At 42.4% G+C, this 20,820-nt stretch overlaps 2 protein-coding genes across 6 annotated transcripts in view; one reads left to right on the top strand and one right to left on the bottom strand.

The window, feature by feature from the left end:
• Positions 1-1,147, bottom strand: part of uba7 (ubiquitin-like modifier activating enzyme 7) — a 55,697-nt gene extending 54,550 nt beyond the window's left edge. Inside the window, exon 1 of one of the 2 annotated variants that reach the window (XM_072452462.1) lies at positions 1,018-1,147. In XM_072452462.1, the coding sequence (XP_072308563.1) occupies positions 1,018-1,055 (38 nt within the window). In that variant the 5' untranslated portion in view covers positions 1,056-1,147. The remainder of the gene's footprint in view (positions 1-1,017) is intronic. The other variant, XM_072452461.1, reaches the window with a different exon arrangement.
• Positions 1,148-6,645: 5,498 nt separating this feature from the next.
• Positions 6,646-20,820, top strand: part of LOC140365881 (macrophage-stimulating protein receptor-like) — a 31,485-nt gene continuing 17,310 nt past the window's right edge. For all 4 annotated transcript variants that reach the window (XM_072452465.1, XM_072452466.1, XM_072452469.1 and 1 more), the window contains exons 1-2: positions 6,646-6,704; positions 7,602-8,881. In XM_072452465.1, coding sequence (XP_072308566.1) covers positions 7,688-8,881 — 1,194 coding nt within the window. In that variant the 5' untranslated portion in view covers positions 6,646-6,704; positions 7,602-7,687. The remainder of the gene's footprint in view (positions 6,705-7,601; positions 8,882-20,820) is intronic.

Consider the following 20,820-nt stretch of genomic DNA (forward strand, 5'->3'; position numbering starts at 1 on the left):
ATGTTGCACAGTATCATCAAAGCAAATTCCTATTTTTGTGAATTCTGTTCATTGGCAACGGTAATAAACCTTTTCTGATTCTGATCCAGGACAAAATGGTCCTTCATTTAATTACATTGCGCAACATTGTCCACAAGGTGAAATGTGCGTGGACTTTAACTGTTAACCGTCATCTCGTGCTGAGTGAGCCATTCTTTGTCTGGGCAGTGGAATTCTTCTGACCCCTGACCCCTGACCCACGCCCCGTCTGGTCTGACCACTACACCTACTCCTGTTAGTACTTTTAGAAACTTTTCTCTTCCTTCTTCTATTTCCCCCACAACTAATATTCATTGCACTAATGTTCTTGTTACTATTCCTGGCTCCATGGTAGAAGAGCCTGTGCTTATTATAGTGGTGTTCAGAAGTATAGACAATACAGCATTAGGGCTTTCTAATAGTTTATAGTTTGGCATTAACATCTTTTTGCCAGAGAGGGCGCTTTCTTCCCTTTGACCAAAACAGTTTTCAGAAAACGGAAAATTAAATAACAACTCTTCATTTAATTTCTTAATTTGTGGAGTATTTTTGCTGATCTTGTATGTTGAGTAAAACTATTTTGACCAATTGCTTAAAAATAATGGTATTTCATTTCAGATTTTTGGTATTTTGCAATCACATTTATAATACGGTTTAATATTAGATTTTTAACACTGAATTCTTAAGAAAAACAAAACAAATCATAAATACACTGACCTTAAAGTTTCCCCAAATACGTTTTATTCTTACTTCGGTATTTATCTTGGACAAATACTTTCTACTTCATATGGCTCTATTAAATGATCGGTATTTTGAACTCTGAGTTTTAAAACAGCTGATTCGACGAATAATTTGGGAATAATCGTGAACCAATTTAAAAATGCAATAACTGGGAACTAGAAAGGAAACATTACCTGAAAATGTCTGTCAATGTTAAATAGACAGAACGAGTAGGTGAGGCAGTTTAATCTAAACTATCCATGAATGTGAGCTACTTACAGTTGTCGAGAGTAGAAACCTTCGTCAATATTCGCCATATTATGCAGCTTTTAGAAATAAACGGTCTTTTAGAAGTAAACAAGCTAATCGAGTCCTTTTGGACAAATACGAGGCTCATGAGACTCGAAGCGAAAGACAAGTGAATTTAACAGTGACTTGTCTATATTCCACTTTTTCACTTTCGATTTGAGGGAAAATGTTGTCATTGCGCGAGATTTAAAAAGTGGCCACGTGAGGGCAGCATAGGCCTGAGAACCAATTACACTATGTTTCGTTTTGGTCTATATAATATCCATTAATGTTTGTTTTATAGTAACGATATTACCGAGCGTCCATGTTTTGATCGCGATCACCCGACACCGCATTCTTTATTCTTTAGACATTATTCCTTAGACTTTAATCTTTAGCTCCAGTACTAGTTTGTTTGAGCTCAAGTTGTGTGATGTAGTTTAAATGTGTAAAGAAGTGTAATGATGTGGAAAAAGTACAGCATTTTTGTGAAAGTACTGCATGTGTGTGTAAAAGTATTGCATGTGTGTAAGAGTACTTCATGTGTGTAAGAGTACTGCATGTGTGTAAGAGTACTATGTGTGTGTAAGAGTACTGCATGTGTGTAAGAGTACTATGTGTGTGTAAGAGTACTCCATGTGTGTAAAAGTACTGCATGTGTGTAAGAGTGCTGCATGTGTGTAAGAGTGCTACATGTGTATAAGAGTACTTCATGTGTGTAAGAGTACTGCATGTGTGTAAAAGTACTGCATGTGTGTAAGAGTACTATGTGTGTGTAAGAGTACTGGATGTGTGTAAGAGTACTATGTGTGTGTAAGAGTACCACATGTGTGTAAAAGTACTGCATGTGTGTAAGAGTACCGCATGTGTGTAAGAGTACCACATGTGTGTAAGAGTACTATGTGTGTGTAAGAGTACTGCATGTGTGTAAGAGTACTATGTGTGTGTAAGAGTACTACATGTGTGTAAGAGTACTACATGTGTGTAAGAGTACTGCATGTGTGTAAGAGTACTGAATGTGTGTAAGAGTACTGCATGTGTGTAAGAGTACTGCATGTGTGTAAGAGTACTGCATGTGTGTAAGAGTACTATGTGTGTGTAAGAGTACCACATGTGTGTAAAAGTACTGCATGTGTGTAAGAGTACCGCATGTGTGTAAGAGTACTATGTGTGTGTAAGAGTACCACATGTGTGTAAAAGTACTGCATGTGTGTAAGAGTACCGCATGTGTGTAAGAGTACTATGTGTGTGTAAGAGTACTGCATGTGTGTAAGAGTACTATGTGTGTGTAAGAGTACTACATGTGTGTAAGAGTACTGCATGTGTGTAAGAGTACTATGTGTGTAAGAGTACTACATGTGTGTAAGAGTACTACATGTGTATAAGAGTACTGCATGTGTGTAAGAGTACTGCATGTGTGTAAGAGTACTGCATGTGTGTAAGAGTACTATGTGTGTGTAAGAGTACTCCATGTGTGTAAGAGTACTGCATGTGTGTAAGAGTACTGCATGTGTGTAAGAGTACTATGTGTGTGTAAGAGTACTGCATGTGTGTAAGAGTACTATGTGTGTGTAAGAGTACTCCATGTGTGTAAAAGTACTGCATGTGTGTAAGAGTGCTGCATGTGTGTAAGAGTGCTACATGTGTATAAGAGTACTTCATGTGTGTAAGAGTACTGCATGTGTGTAAAAGTACTGCATGTGTGTAAGAGTACTATGTGTGTGTAAGAGTACTGGATGTGTGTAAGAGTACTATGTGTGTGTAAGAGTACCACATGTGTGTAAAAGTACTGCATGTGTGTAAGAGTACCGCATGTGTGTAAGAGTACCACATGTGTGTAAGAGTACTATGTGTGTGTAAGAGTACTGCATGTGTGTAAGAGTACTATGTGTGTGTAAGAGTACTACATGTGTGTAAGAGTACTACATGTGTGTAAGAGTACTGCATGTGTGTAAGAGTACTGAATGTGTGTAAGAGTACTGCATGTGTGTAAGAGTACTGCATGTGTGTAAGAGTACTGCATGTGTGTAAGAGTACTATGTGTGTGTAAGAGTACTATGTGTGTGTAAGAGTACTGCATGTGTGTAAGAGTACTGCATGTGTGTAAGAGTACTGCATGTGTGTAAGAGTACTATGTGTGTGTAAGAGTACTCCATGTGTGTAAGAGTACTGCATGTGTGTAAGAGTACTGCATGTGTGTAAGAGTACTATGTGTATGTAAGAGTACTGCATGTGTGTAAAAGTACTTTAAGGTCATAAATATGACTCTAATGACTAGGGCCTTATTTTGACATTTAAGTGCTTATTTGTGTATTAAGCCCATTCAATTTGGATAGTTTGATTGGATTTGAACATGTTTGCAAGTAAAAATAACTGAATTCACAGTACTAGTAGCCCTAATATTAACAGCCTATTGTACATTTTATTTGTGTATGTCAGTACTTCTTACTCTGCTGGACCCATAAAGTCTAGTTTAGTCCATTTATTCGCTGCAGACTTGCCCCACCCCAAAAGTGTGAGTTTCTTTGACTCAGTGCTGTTGACTTTTCTTTAGAGACTGATACTATAACGCCCGCTGCAGACGTCATTATTGAAGCTAAAGTCCAACAGTCACTGTTAGTTGTGCCGGTAAGTTGTCAAGAATGATTCATGGCAATAAAAGAAAAGGAACTTTTGCCTTTGAGCAATGCATTTAAATGATTTGAATTCAAAGGTTAAAATCATCAACATAAAGTTTTAGTCACTTGTATATTTACTCACACTGGGACGAGGAACCAGCACTTTTACTCAAGAGTACAGTTACTTCAGACTAAATGGTACTGCAGGAGGACGAGTAATGTTTTTAATTTAAGATTGTACGTCTGCCAAACATGTTCTAAAGTACTCTTACTCCCAATGTAAGTCGACAAATGACATGAGTCTATGTAGACAACATTGAAGGATTTGGACAGTTGTATTTCTTCTTCTGATGTGATTCTCTAATTTGTGTTATCTGTCTTTTGAAAATACCATATAATGTTATGTTATTTAATGTTGTGTCTGTCCAATGACATTAACTTTAAAGTTTGAGTCATGTTACACCCAGACAGCTACATTCGAAATGACTTTTACTTGAGTAGAAGTTTACCCATCTACTTTTTTATACTTTGCTATTTTTTACAATAACTAAAATGACATCTACTTAAGTAATATTATGTTTTAACTAATGCGTTTCTTATTTAAACACATAAAGTCTTTTGCAGAGAGACAATGTGCGTCAGAGGCCTCAGTCCTCCTTCTACATGAATGAATGTTGAAATCCTGTCTGGCTCTGGCACATTATAAATCACTCAGCCGCGTCTTGACCTTTGAATTCAAGTCAAAGTTTAACTTGGATCTAGATTTTATGTCAGAACAACGTCATCTTTAGGAAATGAAACAACCAATCCCAGGCCATATAATTGTGTACTCATCTGTATACACTAAAGCCAGTAATTAAATGTACAAATGTGTGTGTGTGAGGTTATTGAGGAATGAGGATGCTGAACTCCACTGATCAGGCTGCACATTCCTCTCATAGTTTACTTCTTTTACGCATCTTAAAGCGACGCACTTTTGGCACAGTTCACTTCCTGGGGAAACTGAAAAAGATAAGAAGGTTCCCGACTGACAAGTTATAGAAAGCAGAAGCCTCTGTCTTTTACAAAAAAAAAGAAAAGAAAAAGGAAACCACTTGGTTCCTTTTGGAGCGGTCAAAATAAATGTCGCAATTTGTCTTTACTTCCTTGTTTCAGGCGCGGCTCAGGAGCAGAACAGACGCGCTCCACCAGCGTCATGCTCACAAGAGTAAGACTGTCACAACTTCCTACTCCGAGGACAAAATAAACCTATTGAATTCATTATTTATTTAATCTTTTATATGAACAGATTGTCTCTTTTTCAAGCGTGACACTGCCAAAGTGAGCTACAGCACACATTATAACAATATTAAACTAAAAAAAAAACACAAAAAACACTGCAGGAGACTAAAACAGGACTGCTTATAAAAAGCACAGACAATGGTCATATATTATTTCTATTTTATTCAATAGAGCAAAACTCCACAAGAAACAACAAAGCTCACAAAGGTGAAGGTGTAAATATGTCCTGCACAGCTATATATTTAGGTCATTTTTTAGGTCGTTTCCCTTTTATTCAAGAGAATGTCCCACTTTCCTATTGATACATGAATAGTATGAAAAGTGAGACTTACTGTGCAAACATGACAATAGCAGTTGTTTTCCAGCAAATAAATCAAGAGTTTCTCAATGTTTAGGCTTTCAGGGTTTTATTAGCACCTGTTGCTGTTCCAATCTCTTCCTGTGTGTTAAGATTATGAAAAAATAGATAAAAAATGCTCTTGCAGTTTTTATCCATGAGCTTAAAATTACAGAGTGTGTCCCTCCTTGTCCACCACATTCAACCACTTGGTCACTGTGATTTGGAAGTCTACATACGTTAATCATCAGGTTTATTAAAACACACATACAGTAAAACCCATTTCACAGAATTAAGAAAACACTGACTTAGGCAATCTATGTTAGGCATATACAAAGATACACGTTCCATTTACAGTGGTGGAAGAAGAACTCAATTTTGTCACTTAAGTAAAAGTATATATTACAGGAATAATTAAAGTGCATAAAATATTGACTTTGTTTTGAACTGATCTGATTTTGAGAACGCTGCATAAAGCATTAATGTGGTGATTTTTATTAAGAATTGTGCTGATGATGTTTGAAAAAGGCAATTTGAATACATTTCCTAATTTGTAGTGAATTATATGCACATATTTTAGTTGGGAGCTGGGACTTGAACTCACAACCTTCCGCAGGACGTCACCGTGAACGTGCCAAAGACAACCCTTAACGTAAACGTCTCAGTCCAGTTCAAACACTTTAATATAGATAGAAAGTGCAGATATTTGCTCTCAAATACAGTGGAGTAAAAGTAAAACTATGCCAATCCACTGAGTTTAGTTTATGTGACATTTGCAGTTAAAACCAACATTAAAAAGACAAGTGCCAAAAAGCTCAAAGTGCAGAACAAATCATCAAAAACAAACGCGTAAACAAACAAAACAATGGACTTACTCTAACATCAAATAAGTAAGGTACAGATACCTACACATTTCACTTGCGTATATTTTTTACTTTGGTACTTACTATGAGGGTTATTTTGTTTATTTATTACGATTTTGAATTTTTTTTTTAACATTGCATTTTTTTACAATGATTTTTTATTTTTTTTTACATTGAATATAGTTTAAAAAATAATTGTATATGAATACGATTATGATTATTTTTATTCGATTTAGAAAAAAATATAATAATAATTCGATGTAAAAAAGTTACAATATCAACAGAAATTTAATTCGATGTCAAAAATGTTTTGAATTCGATGTAAAAAAAAAAAAAAAAATTGTAATAAAAACACTAAATAACCTTCATACTTACTTTCCACCACTGGTCTTTTCATTTGTCGTGGCAGCGTCACGGATCATCAGAATCACTTGAGCAGCGTTAACTTTGTTTGGTTTTATTGTGAAATCGGCCGCTGCTGCATCCGTTTGCGCAGGTAAACGTGTGCGCCAGTTTTAGCGCTGCAGTGGCGTGTCCGTGCGTAATCTGTGCCAGTGGGAGTCTGTCCGCGCGCTTCAGGTGAGTCCTCCTTTAGATCGATGGCAAATGTCTCAGGTTGGAAGATTATCACGGGGAAAGTCATTGCTCGGGCCATGTTAGTGTCGTTTACATTCAGATTCACTTACAGGCTATTTCTGACTCGTTTATTATAATAAATCGGTTATAACAGGTCAGTTCACACGTCCCAAACGTTTTACGCGCAGAGATGTTGTTTACGCGCATCTAACACAGCGTAAAGTGTTGTGTTGGCTGAAGACTTTTCCCCCTCTGAGCACTTCAACATTTCCAGAGTCGCTCCACGGGCTTGAACAGGTCCTGTCCTGCTCCCGGATTTCGTCTCACCCTCAATCACTTATTTCAGTCAAGCTTTTAAGTCACCTGCGCTCTCGCTTACACGCTGCGGTGAAACACTCAAAGCGCATTTTATGAAGCATAATCCCCGCATTGTGTCGTAGATCGTTTGCAGTTTGGGTTGTAGGGATGCGGGATTGTCCTAAATGTAGATGTTTTGTTAAAACAAATGATATATAATGTAGCAGAGTGTTGCCAGTTGTTAACCCGCTTTAATGAAATTCACCCACATGCTCAATTTCAAACAGGAATCAAAAAGTGTCAATAGAATTCTTATTAGTTTCCTTCACAGAGCTCCTCAAAAGTACCATTTTCAGCCTTAAAAACACATTTAAAACATCTACGTTTGTGAAATGATTTAGGGGGGAACTAATGATACAGACAATGTTCCCAAACGTAGCCTCATTTCCCACTAAATGAGTTGTAAATGTAGAGGTTTAAGAATGGAAATTGTACTGTATATACCTTTTCTACCTTTTAAAAATGTTCAAATTGCCTGTGACGATACTTTTGCTTGCTCACAGCTGTTGACCGACTCATCTTTTGTGTGCGTTTCCTTCACAGAGCTCCTGCTGATTCCCCATAATGTTTCCACTGCGGGCCGTCTCTTGTAGGTAACATTGACACACCTCATATTGACTGGCTTGGAGATGATCAAGCGGACCGCCTTACTATGGATAATTCTTTGGATATTACCGAGTTCCCGGGGACAGCACCAGTGTCCCATTGTCGTGCGCCCGCAGGAGGATTTCAGCACAGTCTACCCAAACCTCAAATACTTCCAAGCAGAAAAGCCCATTCAAAATATAGTCGTAAACACAGAAGAAAAACAGATATACGTTGGATCTCAGAATGTCATCGAAGCCGTGGGTGGCGACTTGCTTAAACTTTGGGAGGTGAAGACGGGTCCTGTTGGGAGTCCGGACTGTCAAACCTGCCATTTGTGCCACATTGAAACCGACCCGGAGGACGCAGTGGACACCGATAATGAAGTTTTACTCGTTGATCCTGCTGGATATGTCCTTCCCTATCTGTACATCTGTGGGAGCACTCAACATGGGATATGTTACTTTATTGACTATTCACAGACACCGAAACAACCTAAGTGTCTTTACAAAGAGTCGCAGAACAGTCACTCTCACTGCCCGGACTGTGTGGCCAGCCCCATTGGCACGACAGTGACGATAGTAGAACAAGGTGTCACTTCATACTTCTTTGTGGCAAATACGGTCAATGACAAAGTGACGGAAAAGTATCCAAGGAAGTCCGTATCCGTGCTCCGGCCGCTGTCCACCGAGGACGGGTTCGAGCTGGTGATGAGTGGACTGACGGTGCGTCCCGACCTCAGAAACTCGTACAAGATCGACTACATCTACAGCTTCGCCACCGAGGACTTTGTCTACTTCCTGTCGCTGCAACGAGAGGATCCGTCCAAAAGCAACTCGCCTTTTCGGACGCACCTCGGACGTTTGCCCGTGGGCATTCACGAGGTGTGGATGTACAGAGAGGTGGTGCTCGAGTGTCGTTACGTCCCGAAGCGCAGGCGGAAGGAGACGGTGGGTAAAGTGGTGCACAATGGACTGCAGGCCGCCTATTACGGGCACGTGGGGGGCGAGCTGGCGGCACAGTTGGGTTTGGATGTGGGGGAGAAGGTGCTCTACGGGGTTTTTTCTCCGCTCAGTGAGACGGGACACTCCAGGACAGAGTCCATGCTGTGTGTGTTTTCACTGAAACAAGCCAACCAGGCCATAGAGGAGGGAGTGGAGCACTGCTGCTCCGCCGGCTCCGAGCAGCTGTCCAGGGGCCTGTGCCACTTCCAGACGTGTGAGAACTGCCCACATGAGGTGAGTTCATTCATACATTCACTGTCACGATTAGGGGTGTCACAATGTCAAGGTGTTATGTTTAATGTCAGGGAAACAGGATTATTCACAATTATTGGCATCATGACTAAACAACATTTTTGCCATTTTTATCAAGGTAGTCTTTGCTCTTGTCTGGTTTCTTCTTATTATTATTATTACTCTTATTTCTATTCTTATTATTCTTCTTGCATGGTCATTTTGCCACAACTCGGGCATTTTTGACCCCCTGAGCATTGATGAAAGTCACACATGAGCACATAGACGCGATCGGCTCGGCCCTACTCTATAGCGCCCCCTACCCATTGTGTGAATAACTCAACATTGTCTGATTTGTTGTTGTTGTTGTTGTTGTTGTTTTATGGCGGTTGGCATCCAATTGTTGCATTACCGCCAGACTTTAGTCCTCAGACTTTTCGTAGTCCTCAGACTCTGTCGTAGTCCGTAAAAGTACTCCTTCCATTGCTTTGGTGTTACAAAGCCCATGAGGTCATGATATGTCTTTGTGACTAGAATAGTTGTTGTTGTTTCAGAGACCAACCGGCTTTATTCCAGGGAGACTCTTCTTCATCTTCCTCTCCTTCTTTGACGTTCGGTGTTTCCACCGTACAGCTTTATTCTTTAGGCTTCATTCTATAGGCTTTAATATGTCCACTGATGTCGCTGCTTGGTAGCCGTGCGTCTACGAGACTGGGCGAGGACAGGAGACCACCCCCACCCCCATCTCGTCACTCTGATCACTCTGACTCCCCAAAAGCAGACCCCCATCACTCCGACTCCCATTTAGCCTGATTTGTTTGAAACTCATGGGTTATATTCTACTTGAGACGCCATTTTAGGCTTTATTCTTTAGGCTTAATTCTCTAGGCTTTATTCTTTAGGCTTTATTCTTTATACTTTATTCTTTAGACTTTATTCTTTAGACTTTATTCTTTAGACTTTATTCTTTAGGCTTTATTATTTTGGTTTAATTCTTCAAACTTTATTCTTTAGACCGTATTCTTTAGACTTTATTCTTTAGGCTTTATTCTTTATACTTTATTCTTTAGACTTTATTCTTTAGGCTTTATTCTTTAGGCTTTATTCTTTATACTTTATTCTTTAGACTTTATTCTTTAGGCTTTATTCTTTAGACTTTATTCTTTAGGCTTTATTATTTTGGTTTAATTCTTCAAACTTTATTCTTTAAAGACCGTATTCTTTAGACTTTATTCTTTAGGCTTTATTCTTTAGACTTTATTCTTTAGGCTTTATTCTTTAAACTTTATTCTTTAGACTTTATTCTTTCTGCCACAACTCGGGTATTTTTGACCCCCTGAACATCAATGAAAAGTCACGGGTCACTGAGGCTCTCTCTCTTTCTCCCTGCTCAGGTCTGCGTTCAGCACAATCTTGCAATTTGTCAGAACAAATTAATATTTGAATCGCAAACTACGCAATCACCAACGGTGAATTACTGAGCTTCGTTTGGTATGCCGCAAAACGCAGCAGAAAACATGGACGGGCGGGAAGGCGAGAGTCATCATCGCCCCTACCGCGGCTTTAGTTATTTCTATTTTTCCACACAGGCTAGAGACGTTTCACGCACACACTAGGGATGTCAAGATCACAATATAATCGTAAAAAAATAATAAACTTGACCATTTTAGAAGCAAAATAAAGTATTTTTAGTTCAATCTATGACCTAAATGTAAAAAAAACATTATTTGATCTGGCTGTATTTGATGCATTTAACTTTATTTTGTCATTCAGAAAGTTTAATTTCATAAAGCCGGTCACAGACTTGAGGAACATGTCAGACCGTGGGAATTAATGAAAATGGAAAATGTCACTGTTGTTTGGTCACAGTCGCAATAATCATGAATAATTGTGAATAATCGTTAAATTAATAATAATAATAATAATAATAATGTTGTTGTTGTTGTTGTTGTTGTTTTATGGCGGTTGGCATCCGAGTGTTGCATTACCGCCAGACTTTATTCCTCAGACGTTTCGTAGTCCTCAGACTCTGTCGTAGTCCGTAAAAGTACTCCTCCCATCGCTTTGGCGTTACAAAGCCCATGAGGTCATGATGTGTTTTTGTGACTAGAATAGTTGTTGTGTTGTTGTTGTTGTTGTTGTTGCCCTATGGCGGTTGGCATCCGAGTGCTGCATCACCGCCAGACTTCATTCCCCAGACGTTTCGTAGTCCTCAGACTCTGTCGTAGTCCGTAAAAGTACTCCTCCCATTGCTTTGGCGTTACAAAGCCCATGAGGTCATGATGTGTTTTTGTGACTAGAATAGTTGTTGTGTCAGAGACCAACCGGCTTTATTCCAGGGAGACTCTTCTTCACCTTCCTCGCCCTCTTTGACGGTCGGTGCTTTGGGAAGTACAAAGCCCATGAGCTCCACACTTGGAACCCATTCATATGACATATATACTTGTACCACTGTGTTTATGTGTCATTGTTTTCAAAGCCCATGGGATCAAAGCGGAAAGAATGAACTCGGCTCCACTCCAGGGAGACTCCTCCCCACCCTCCTCGCCCTCCTTGACGTTCGGCGCCCCGGAAGCACAAAGCCCATGAGATCATGGGACGTCTTTGTTGTTTTACAAAGCCCATGAGGTCATGGGACGTCTTTGTCGTTTTATCCCTTAGAAGTCCTTCTTCCATCACTTTGGCGTTTCTAGGCCCATGAAGTCCAAGCGCGTTAGAACATCCTCTTGCTCCTCATCCTCGGCTCAGTCTCCAACACCCCCCACCTCTATAAACGTTTACCCAGCCCTGTGCTACATAAGTAAGCAACCACAGCCTGACACAAACCCTGTGACTGGATCGCCAGAACGTTCCGCAGATTGAACTCCCGCCCATTATTCCGAAACCACAAGGCCAACCCGGCCCTTTCCCTATCATAAGCCTCACAGCAAATCAGCACATGCTCGACAGTCTCTGGCACCCGACAGTGACCACACAGACCGGTCGGATGTTTGCCTATCCTACTTAGTGACCAATTGAGTCCAGTATGGCCAATCCTCATGCGGGCGAAGGCCCTTTCCTCCCACGCGTTCCTGCCCATAGACCCGCAAGGACCCACACTACCCTGTATGTGATAGAGATGCCGTCCAGTAACACAGTGGCTCCAAAATTCCTGCCAAAGGCCGACCACATGACTCTTGATAACAGGCTTGATTTCAGATTTGCTTAACTCAACCGCCACATCAATTGATGGCCGCCGAAGGGAACGTTTAGCCAGTGCATCAGCCATTTCGTTACCATCCACCCCCACATGCGCAGGGACCCAAATGAAGGAAACCCTCACATCCTTCCTGGACAGGGAGAGCATCAGACAGAAGATGCCATTCAACACATCCTGTCTGCAATCCGATTTCCCAGATTTAATGCTTTGCAATGCAGAAAGGCTGTCAGAGGCCACCACAATGCCGCAACACTGCAAAGCAGATTCCGCCCATTCCAACGCCAACCGTATCGCTATAAGTTCCGACGTGAAAACAGAAAGGCGATCTGCCAACCTCTTCTTGACCGCTAGCCCCAGGTCAGGCACAAAATAAGCGGCGCCAGTACGCCCACTCTCAGGATCCCTAGACCCGTCGGTATAAATAAACACATCACCTGAGTGCTTATCGATGAGCGCTTGAACGGCAAACTGCGGTGCCCTCCCAGCGACTCCTCTAAGCTTGCCATGCAAGCTAACATCAACAGGAGCCGGGACAAACTTCCACGGAGCTATAGCAGACAAAGCCACCGACGGGCTCACACGCAGATCACCAACCCCCGCAAGCCGCGCCTTCGCATTTCCTACCTGGCTGAAAATCATACCGCCAGCCTCACTCTGCCCCCCATCAACCCTGAGAAAGTCCCTCACCGGGTGAGAGCTCGTATGACCTTGCACATTCACCCAGTAAGCCAACAGAAGTTCTAGCCTCCGGAGCCGTAACGGCAATTCCCCCAACTCAACCTGCAGCGCCGAGACAGGGGAGGTCCTAAAAGCCCTACAGCAGATGCGCAAGGCCTGGGCTTGCTCCACATCAAGCTTCTTTAAGTTAGTCTCAGCCGCAGACATGTAGGCTATACAGCCATAATCAATAGCCGCCCTCATGACGGCCCGATAAATACCCAGGAGCGACCTTCTGCTGGCCCCCCAGTCCTGGCCGGATAGACAACGAAGCAAGTTATTCACCCTTTTGCATTTACCACTGACCTCATCAATGTGCCGACGCCAACTAAGCCTCTCGTCAAAGGTGACCCCCAAGAACCTCACCTCCCTGACCTGTTCGAGCACCTGCCCATGCAGTCGAAGGGAGACGTCCCTATGTCCATTGAAGAAACAGATCACTTGAGACTTCCGTACGGACAGTTTAAACCCCCACTTCAGGGTCCACTGCTCCACCTGCTGTATTGCCCTTTGCAGTTTCGCCTCGTAAAACCGGAGATTCCTCCCTCTCACCCATAGAGCGCCATCGTCAGCATAAAGGCTCCTCCCAACAGACCCATCCACGTCGTCAAAGATGTCCTTAATCATAACATTGAACAAGATAGGGCTACACACACTCCCCTGCGGGATCCCATTCTCCACCCCATAGACCCCAGAGTAAGCAGCGCCCACTCTGGTTTGGATACGCCGGCCAGACAGAAAGCTCCGGACCCAGTTAAACAGTTTACCCTTCACACCACACTTCCGCAGCTTAATGAGGAGCCCATCCTTCCAAACCATATCGTACGCCTTCTCCACATCAAAGAGCACCGCAATAACCTTTTCTTTCTGAGCCCTGGCCAGCTGGATATCAGATTCCAAACACAACACGGAATCCATGGTGTTCCTGCCCCTACGGAAACCACTCTGGTGCGCGGGAAGCAAACCCTGACTCTCCAAGAAGTAATCCAACCGCTCGGTAACCATGCGCTCCATCGTTTTCCCGAGCTGCGACGTCAAGGCAATCGGCCTATAACTTGAAGGGTCAGACGCTGGCCTACCCGGCTTCAGAACCGGCACCACCGTAGACTGTTTCCACGCAGATGGAACACAACCTGAATCCCAAACACGGTTGAAAAGACCCAGGACTAGCCCAAGCGTGTCATCAGTCAAATGAGAGAGCATGTCATAGCACACCTCATCTTTACCCGGGGCTGTCTGTTTCGCCTTAGAAAGTGCTCTCCGTAGCTCAAACAAACTAAACGGAAGGTCAAGGTCATCTTGAGTCGAAGGCTGGTGCCCAATCAGCTCAGAATTCTGGGCCAAAGTACTCTCCCTGTAGTGCCTTTCCGCAGGTGAGAGATTGTCAGAGCTGTGCACCGACACAAAGGTGCTGGCCAACAGTTCAGCTTTGTCAACGTCGCTGACTGCTTCAACACCATTCAGTATTAGGACCGGGGTCCCACGACGGCGCTCAACCCCATGCATCCGCTTAATCATCCCCCAAACATCCCCGAGACGCGTTTCTCTCCCAATTTTGGAACAATACCGCCTCCAATAGGCACTCTTGGCCGTTCTCACAGTTTTCCGCACAACAGCGCGGGCCCTCTTGTAGTCAATGAGGGCACCCTCAGTGTGGGCAACCCTTAGCCGGCGAAACGCCGCATTTCTCGCCCTAACAGCATGACCACATGCTTCAGTCCACCACGGCACCCGCTTCCTATGTCCACTACCACCACTCTTAGGAATCGTGCCTACCGCTGACTGCGTGATGAGCGAGACAATTGCACTATTGAGATCATCCACCTGAGTCAATCCTCCTTCCTGCAGAACCCTAGAACCATCATCAGCTTTCCTCAGGAAAGCCCCCCAGTTCGCCCTTGCCAACTGCCACCTCTGGATCCTCGTCCCCCTGACCACACAGCTCCCAAAGCCAATCACGGTGCGGACTAGATAGTGATCGCTACCAAAAGAAAGATTACCAAGAACCTCCCAACTACAAACACCAGCTAACTCCTTGGACACAAGTGTAAGATCTATTGCACTTTCCGCACCGGTCCCCATATCATAGCGGGTCCCACCCCCATCATTCAGACAAACCAACTCCCTTTGATTGATAAAACCCTCTACCACCTGCCCATACCTATCGGTACCACTACCGCCCCACAAAGCGCTATGCGCATTAAAATCCCCACACCACACGGCCTTTCCCCGAACATCCTTACCGATACTATGTAAGGACTCTAGCGTTAACTCACCACACGGATTATAAAGGTTAACCACAGTAACAGCTTCACCATCCAGCCAGACCCTCACCGCCAGGGCCTCCGGCGCTTTACTCACACTGACAACAACGTAATTTAGGTCATCTCGGACAAACACAGCCACACCTCCGCCTCTACCCTGCTCCCTATCATTCCTAACACACACATACCCTTGTATCCCAAAACCCCACCTAGGTCGTAACCAAGTCTCCTGCACGCACATAACGTGAGGCTTGTTCAACAAGGTAGAGACAAAATGCTTAAATTCCTGGCCATTAGCACGAAGACTACGCGCATTCCATTGCAAGACAACCACCGCCATTATGAGCCCCCGGAACCTGACGGCGTATCGGGAGCCCCCCCACTCCCACTGCCAGAATGGGGCAGGGCGCCCTCCCGCAGCGCATCCTCTATCTCCGTCCACTCGGGGCCCCCAGCTCCAAAGTACTTCCCTGCAGCCTTAGCGATGATCTTAGTCTTTTCGGATCTCTTCTTGGTTTGCCCAGTACAGTTAATCACTTCCACTATAAAGAGGAAGAAATCTTTCCTCTTCACAACCAGTACATCCTCCGCACCCACAGGGCCTCTGCCCGTGGAAGCCACACTCACGGGCATCCCAGTGGGGACCTCCCCCTGGCTGCGGGCAACGCTGCCCCCTCCCCTGTCGCCTAGGACACCAGCAGCACTGGCAGCCCCCACTGCATCCACCGTCACCTGACTACCAGACACCTTCTTGACCGCATCCGCGTAGGATATGCCTTGAGAGGCTCTAACTTTTTGCACCTCCGCAGCCCTCTTGCTGAACACGCATCCCCCGTAGGCAGAGCTATGCTCTCCCCCACAGTTACAGCACTTGAGTTTTGCTCCGTCGTCACACTTCCCATACTCGTGGTCTCCTGCACATTTACCACACTTCTGCTTCCCTCTACAGACCGCTGCAATATGCCCAAAGCGCTGGCACTTGAAGCAACGCAGGGGCGGCAGAACATATGGGCGTACGCCATAGCGCATGTACCCAACGCACACCACACGAGGCAGGATCCCACCTTCAAATCTAATCATTATCGACAGGCTGTCACACCTTACCCCATCCCGGGTCATCTTCAACCGCCTAGCATCCACCACCTTAGCTCCAGTCAAATTCTCCTTTATGTCATCCACAGATGTCGTCGTAGGGACGCCTACTATAACTCCCCTGACCGTGCCTCTTACAGCATCAGACACAAGAATGTCCTTCCCCCCCAGACACTTAGCTTCAATCGCCTTCCTTTGCTGAGCCACGTCCTTGCACACAACCAGCAGCGAGCCATCCCTAAGGACACTCGCATGCTTGACCACTCCCACAGCTACAGTCAGGCTCCTTGTCAACGCCATCGGATCCCACCCCTTAAAGGACGCATTATCCTGCGCGAGCTTTATGAACACCTTACACTCTGAACTCACATCCCCGACATCTGCAACCCCCCCGCCCTGCTCCTCACTGAGAGAGCCCTCCATAGACGAGCAAGAAGACGCCCTACGCTGCACAGGATCAGTGGCTCCAGGGGAGTCCTCCCCGCTGTTCATATCGTCACCGACCAGGTCACGCTTCCTCTTCTTCTTCCCCATCATACGGACCGAGGCGTTCCTCTATGTTGTCGTAATATCCAAACTGTTGTCGTTGTAGTTTTTTATGGCAGTTGGCATCCAAGTGCACGAGGTATTGTTCGTTGTTGTTATACCTTTTATTTATATAGCGCTTTTCAATGACCCAAAGACGCTTTGACATATACAAAAAGGGGGGGTATTTACAGACAGGGGGGACAGCACAGCACGTACAGTACACAATAATGTACACAGTCCGGAAAAAGAACAGATAAAATAAACAAGACAGAAGACGTAGAAAGAAAATGATGGGGATGTAACAGGGGGTAGAAGTGTAGACAGTGGGGTAGAGGAGGATAGGGGTGGGGCAGGTCATTGGCTTGGGTGAAGAGGTATGTTTTCAGGCAAGATTTAAATGTCCAGAGTCGGGGTGCTGTTCGGGAGAATGCTCTGTCACCAAAAGTTTTTAGTCGTTGTGATGAAAATTGTGATGTTTTTCAGACATTACAATTTGATATTGTGACATCCCTATCACCCACTCATATATATATAGACAGGGCAATAAACAAAGAAGTAGTCCCAGTGCAAGTGTAAATAATGTGAGCACTGGCAGTAGTGTACGTATATAGGCCTTTATCAAAATTTAAAAACATACAACAACAAAACAAGCAAGACCAGACCAGAGAGAAACAAATTAGGTAAAAAAAAAAAAAGAGATTTAAGGTACACAAAGTCCAAAATAAAAGTCCAATTTTGTCCAGTCGCTTTCAAATTTGTCCAAATGTGATTTTATTTCCCATCACATCATGACATAGAAATGGAAATGTTCTGTCATTCATATTGTCTAAATAGTTCACCATTCCTCTACTATGTGACCAGCTTTATGAAATCAAATGTTCTGAATATAAAAGTAAAGTTAATGTGACATAAGACACGCAAATAAGAGAGTACTTCACATTTAGGTTTACTTTTTCTGAGGACATTTAATTGACTTAATTCTGCTTCTAAAAATGCCATGATTATTAGTAGTACAGTTGTTTGTAATGATGCAGTGAGGAATCACAATTATTGATTAACCAAATATCTTGACTTGACACTATATAAAACCTCCAAACTCTCTTTTTATACTGAGCCTACAGTTTGATACTTGATACTGATTTCAACTCTACAATGATGATTAAAAAAAACAATAGAATGTCCTTTTAAAACACAAAATAAAAGCAGTTTCTTATAGTGCTGTCATAGACCATTCGACGGGTGCGTTCACACGTACAAACACCACATCAAAAGTCAGACTAAACCCAGAACTAAACTGGACTAGAACAGGACAAAATCCAGACTAAAATGAGCTCAAACCAGGACCAAAGTGTGAAGCCTAAAACTACTCAGGTTTTATTCTTATTTGTGTTCTTTTGCAAAGTATTGATACTTATTCAAATGATTATCTGCATAGTTTTGGTACTAGTTTTACGGGTATTACATTAATCTAGTTTTGTGAAGTAAAATACACACTGGACAGCCCCTCGTTTTTAAGGAAGCCGCCCACCGTTCACTCCATTGACCGGTCGCTATGTTTTGCAATAACAAATCCCTTCATTGGTCACAAACACAGGGTTTGACGACTGAACCGCTATTTTCAGTCCCCTGTTGTTGATGGAAATTCTTAACATCATCCACTGTCGTACAAGTATAGTATAGTATGGTAGTATAGTATCTTGTGTAAACTGCGCTAATGCTGCACACTTCTGGAAAAATGCTCCAGGTGATCAAAGGGCGGGGAGGGGCACGTCTTTAGACCTGCACATCTTTCACTCGTACCCTGTAAAAGTTTGCTCGGTCCATCCGTAGCCACAGGGTTAATAAACCGAAACCGGATTGGGCGCACTGACCATCCACACGCTGTATAAGGAGGTTTAGAGATCAAATAATAAAGAGGTGTGGCTGAGCTCTCACGGGTAAGCACACCTAGAGGAATGTGTCCCAGCAAACAGTCGTAAATCCTACTGATAAAGGCAAGGAATTTAAACCAGGTCAGTGTTAATATGGGCTGTGCAATAAAAGTAGGTGAGAGTAGGAAGCATATATATATATATATATATACAAGAGAGTTTTGAAGTTTTGATTCATCTGTACCAGACGTGGGACTCGAGTAGAAGTAGTTGTTCAAGGAAGTAGGAGGTAAAAAGTGTTTGGAAATTTGAAGTTCATGTAATTGGAAGAATTGGAAGAATTGGAACAAAAACAAGGTTAAATATACATTCTACTCAAGCAAGTGTGCAAAATATCGCTCGAGCACAGGTAAAAAGAGATTACGATTTCTTCAATTTGATCACAATTCATGTACAATTTGTATTTGTTTATTCCTTTTAAGAAGTAAATAAAGTCATCTTCTTCTTCTTCAGGTAGTTCACACGTCACTCAATTGGTTAAAACCAGCCGTCACTCGCTCAGAGCCTTACAGAGACTGACCAATAGGAGGAGTGGGTGGGAAAAACAGACAGCTGCTTTAAAAAAAAAAGAAATAGAAATCATGGTATCACCAAAAAAGCACATTGTAAGATTTTTTTTAACACCCTTTTTTTACCAGCCCTAAGTAAAGTGTGTGAAAACGTCTCATAAATGTACTTCTATTGTCATTGTAACTGAGTACTACACCCCTCTGTTCTGTATCTGTCCTGCTCCTGTCGCTGTCTTGTCTAGTTCACGTTTAGCCCCAGATTTTATTAGTTTTAGTCTTGGTTCAGCTCTGAATTGTAATCCTGTTGCTGTGTGTTGTGTGTGATTAAGTTGGTCATGGGACTGTCAGCGCGAACTGTCAGCTGCACTTCCATAAGGAAGCGATGAATAATGCACCAGTTGTAAATAACTCGTGTAATTGAGAATATTCTGCTTCCTTTTTAAAGCAGTGAAACCGTTTGAAAGCACTATCCAAGCTAGTATTGCATGTACATTTATGAGGACTGACTCTGTAACAATGTGAATTATGTGTTGATTTAACTATTTGAGTGAATGGATCAAAGTAAAGTGGACATGTTCAGACGGGACTCTTCGTTACTGGGCGCTGGAGCGTTTCTCTTCACTTTACCACGTCCTGTTTTTACATTATGTCAACTTTTTTTTAAGTGCAATGAGTCATATCATTTCCCACATATCTAGTCTATACAGGTAATTATTTGCAACCAAAACCAGTTTGTTTCGAAGGTGGGATATGTAACTTGTCTTTGCCTGGAATTATATGGCATTAAATATATTAAAGATATCTTACATTTTGGGGTGGGCAATATATCAACATTTAGATGAGATGAATGTTCTTTTGAAGATGAGCACAATTTTAATATTTAGTGTATTATTTCTAGTAAAAAGTACACAAAATATCTGAATTGAAAATCATGAAAAGTCATGTTGCAAGAGTTTAGAAAATCGGATACTAAAACTAGTATTGAAACTAGATACTCATTTGAACAAGTATGAAAACTGAAAAAAAAATCACATTACCTGGACAAAATGTGACGTTTCTTGAAAAATGTCAGAATGATCTTGAGCTTTATCAGGACTAATAGAAGACCACAGGGTTTATTAAAGAAAGTACAATTAACTAGATATTTAATCTAACATGTTTTAACACTTTTCTGTTGGATTGACAATTTGAAAAAAATATACTTCCGTATTTTTCACCCCTACTTGGATTTATTCAATTATATTTGTATTGTTTCTGTATTTGTGTTGCTGAGAACATACCTTGAAAAACATGCATCGTTGCAGTGAGGTCTCATGTATAAAGCATGTGTACGTATAAAAATGTTGCGTACCTGAGTTTCTACGTTAAGTTTGAGATGTCTAAAAAGGAAACGTCAAATGGAAATGAGCCAAAAAGGGCCCCAAAAACTCGAGGATTTCAGAAATTAGGCAGAAGGTGATCTTAGTTAAGAGAGACAAGAAGCTGACAAGTTTGAAGACATTTGTGGATGATTGTGTTTGGTCCGTACGTACATTTTTAATGCAAATTCCATGTTAAGTTTCATAAACGAGATCCTGTTGAGGTGAGGTTCACATGGAACTGAACTACTAGCATACAATCTATTATCGCAGTTGTTGTTATAATAATAATGTCATTGCAATTCTCATAAATGTAACATCAAGGATAAAAATGACAAACAATT

Source organism: Eucyclogobius newberryi, unplaced genomic scaffold, assembly GCF_026437365.1.
Source record: "Eucyclogobius newberryi isolate DKJ021-1_F unplaced genomic scaffold, fEucNew1.0.hap1 SCAF_19, whole genome shotgun sequence".
Lineage (NCBI taxonomy): Eukaryota > Metazoa > Chordata > Actinopteri > Gobiiformes > Gobiidae > Eucyclogobius > Eucyclogobius newberryi.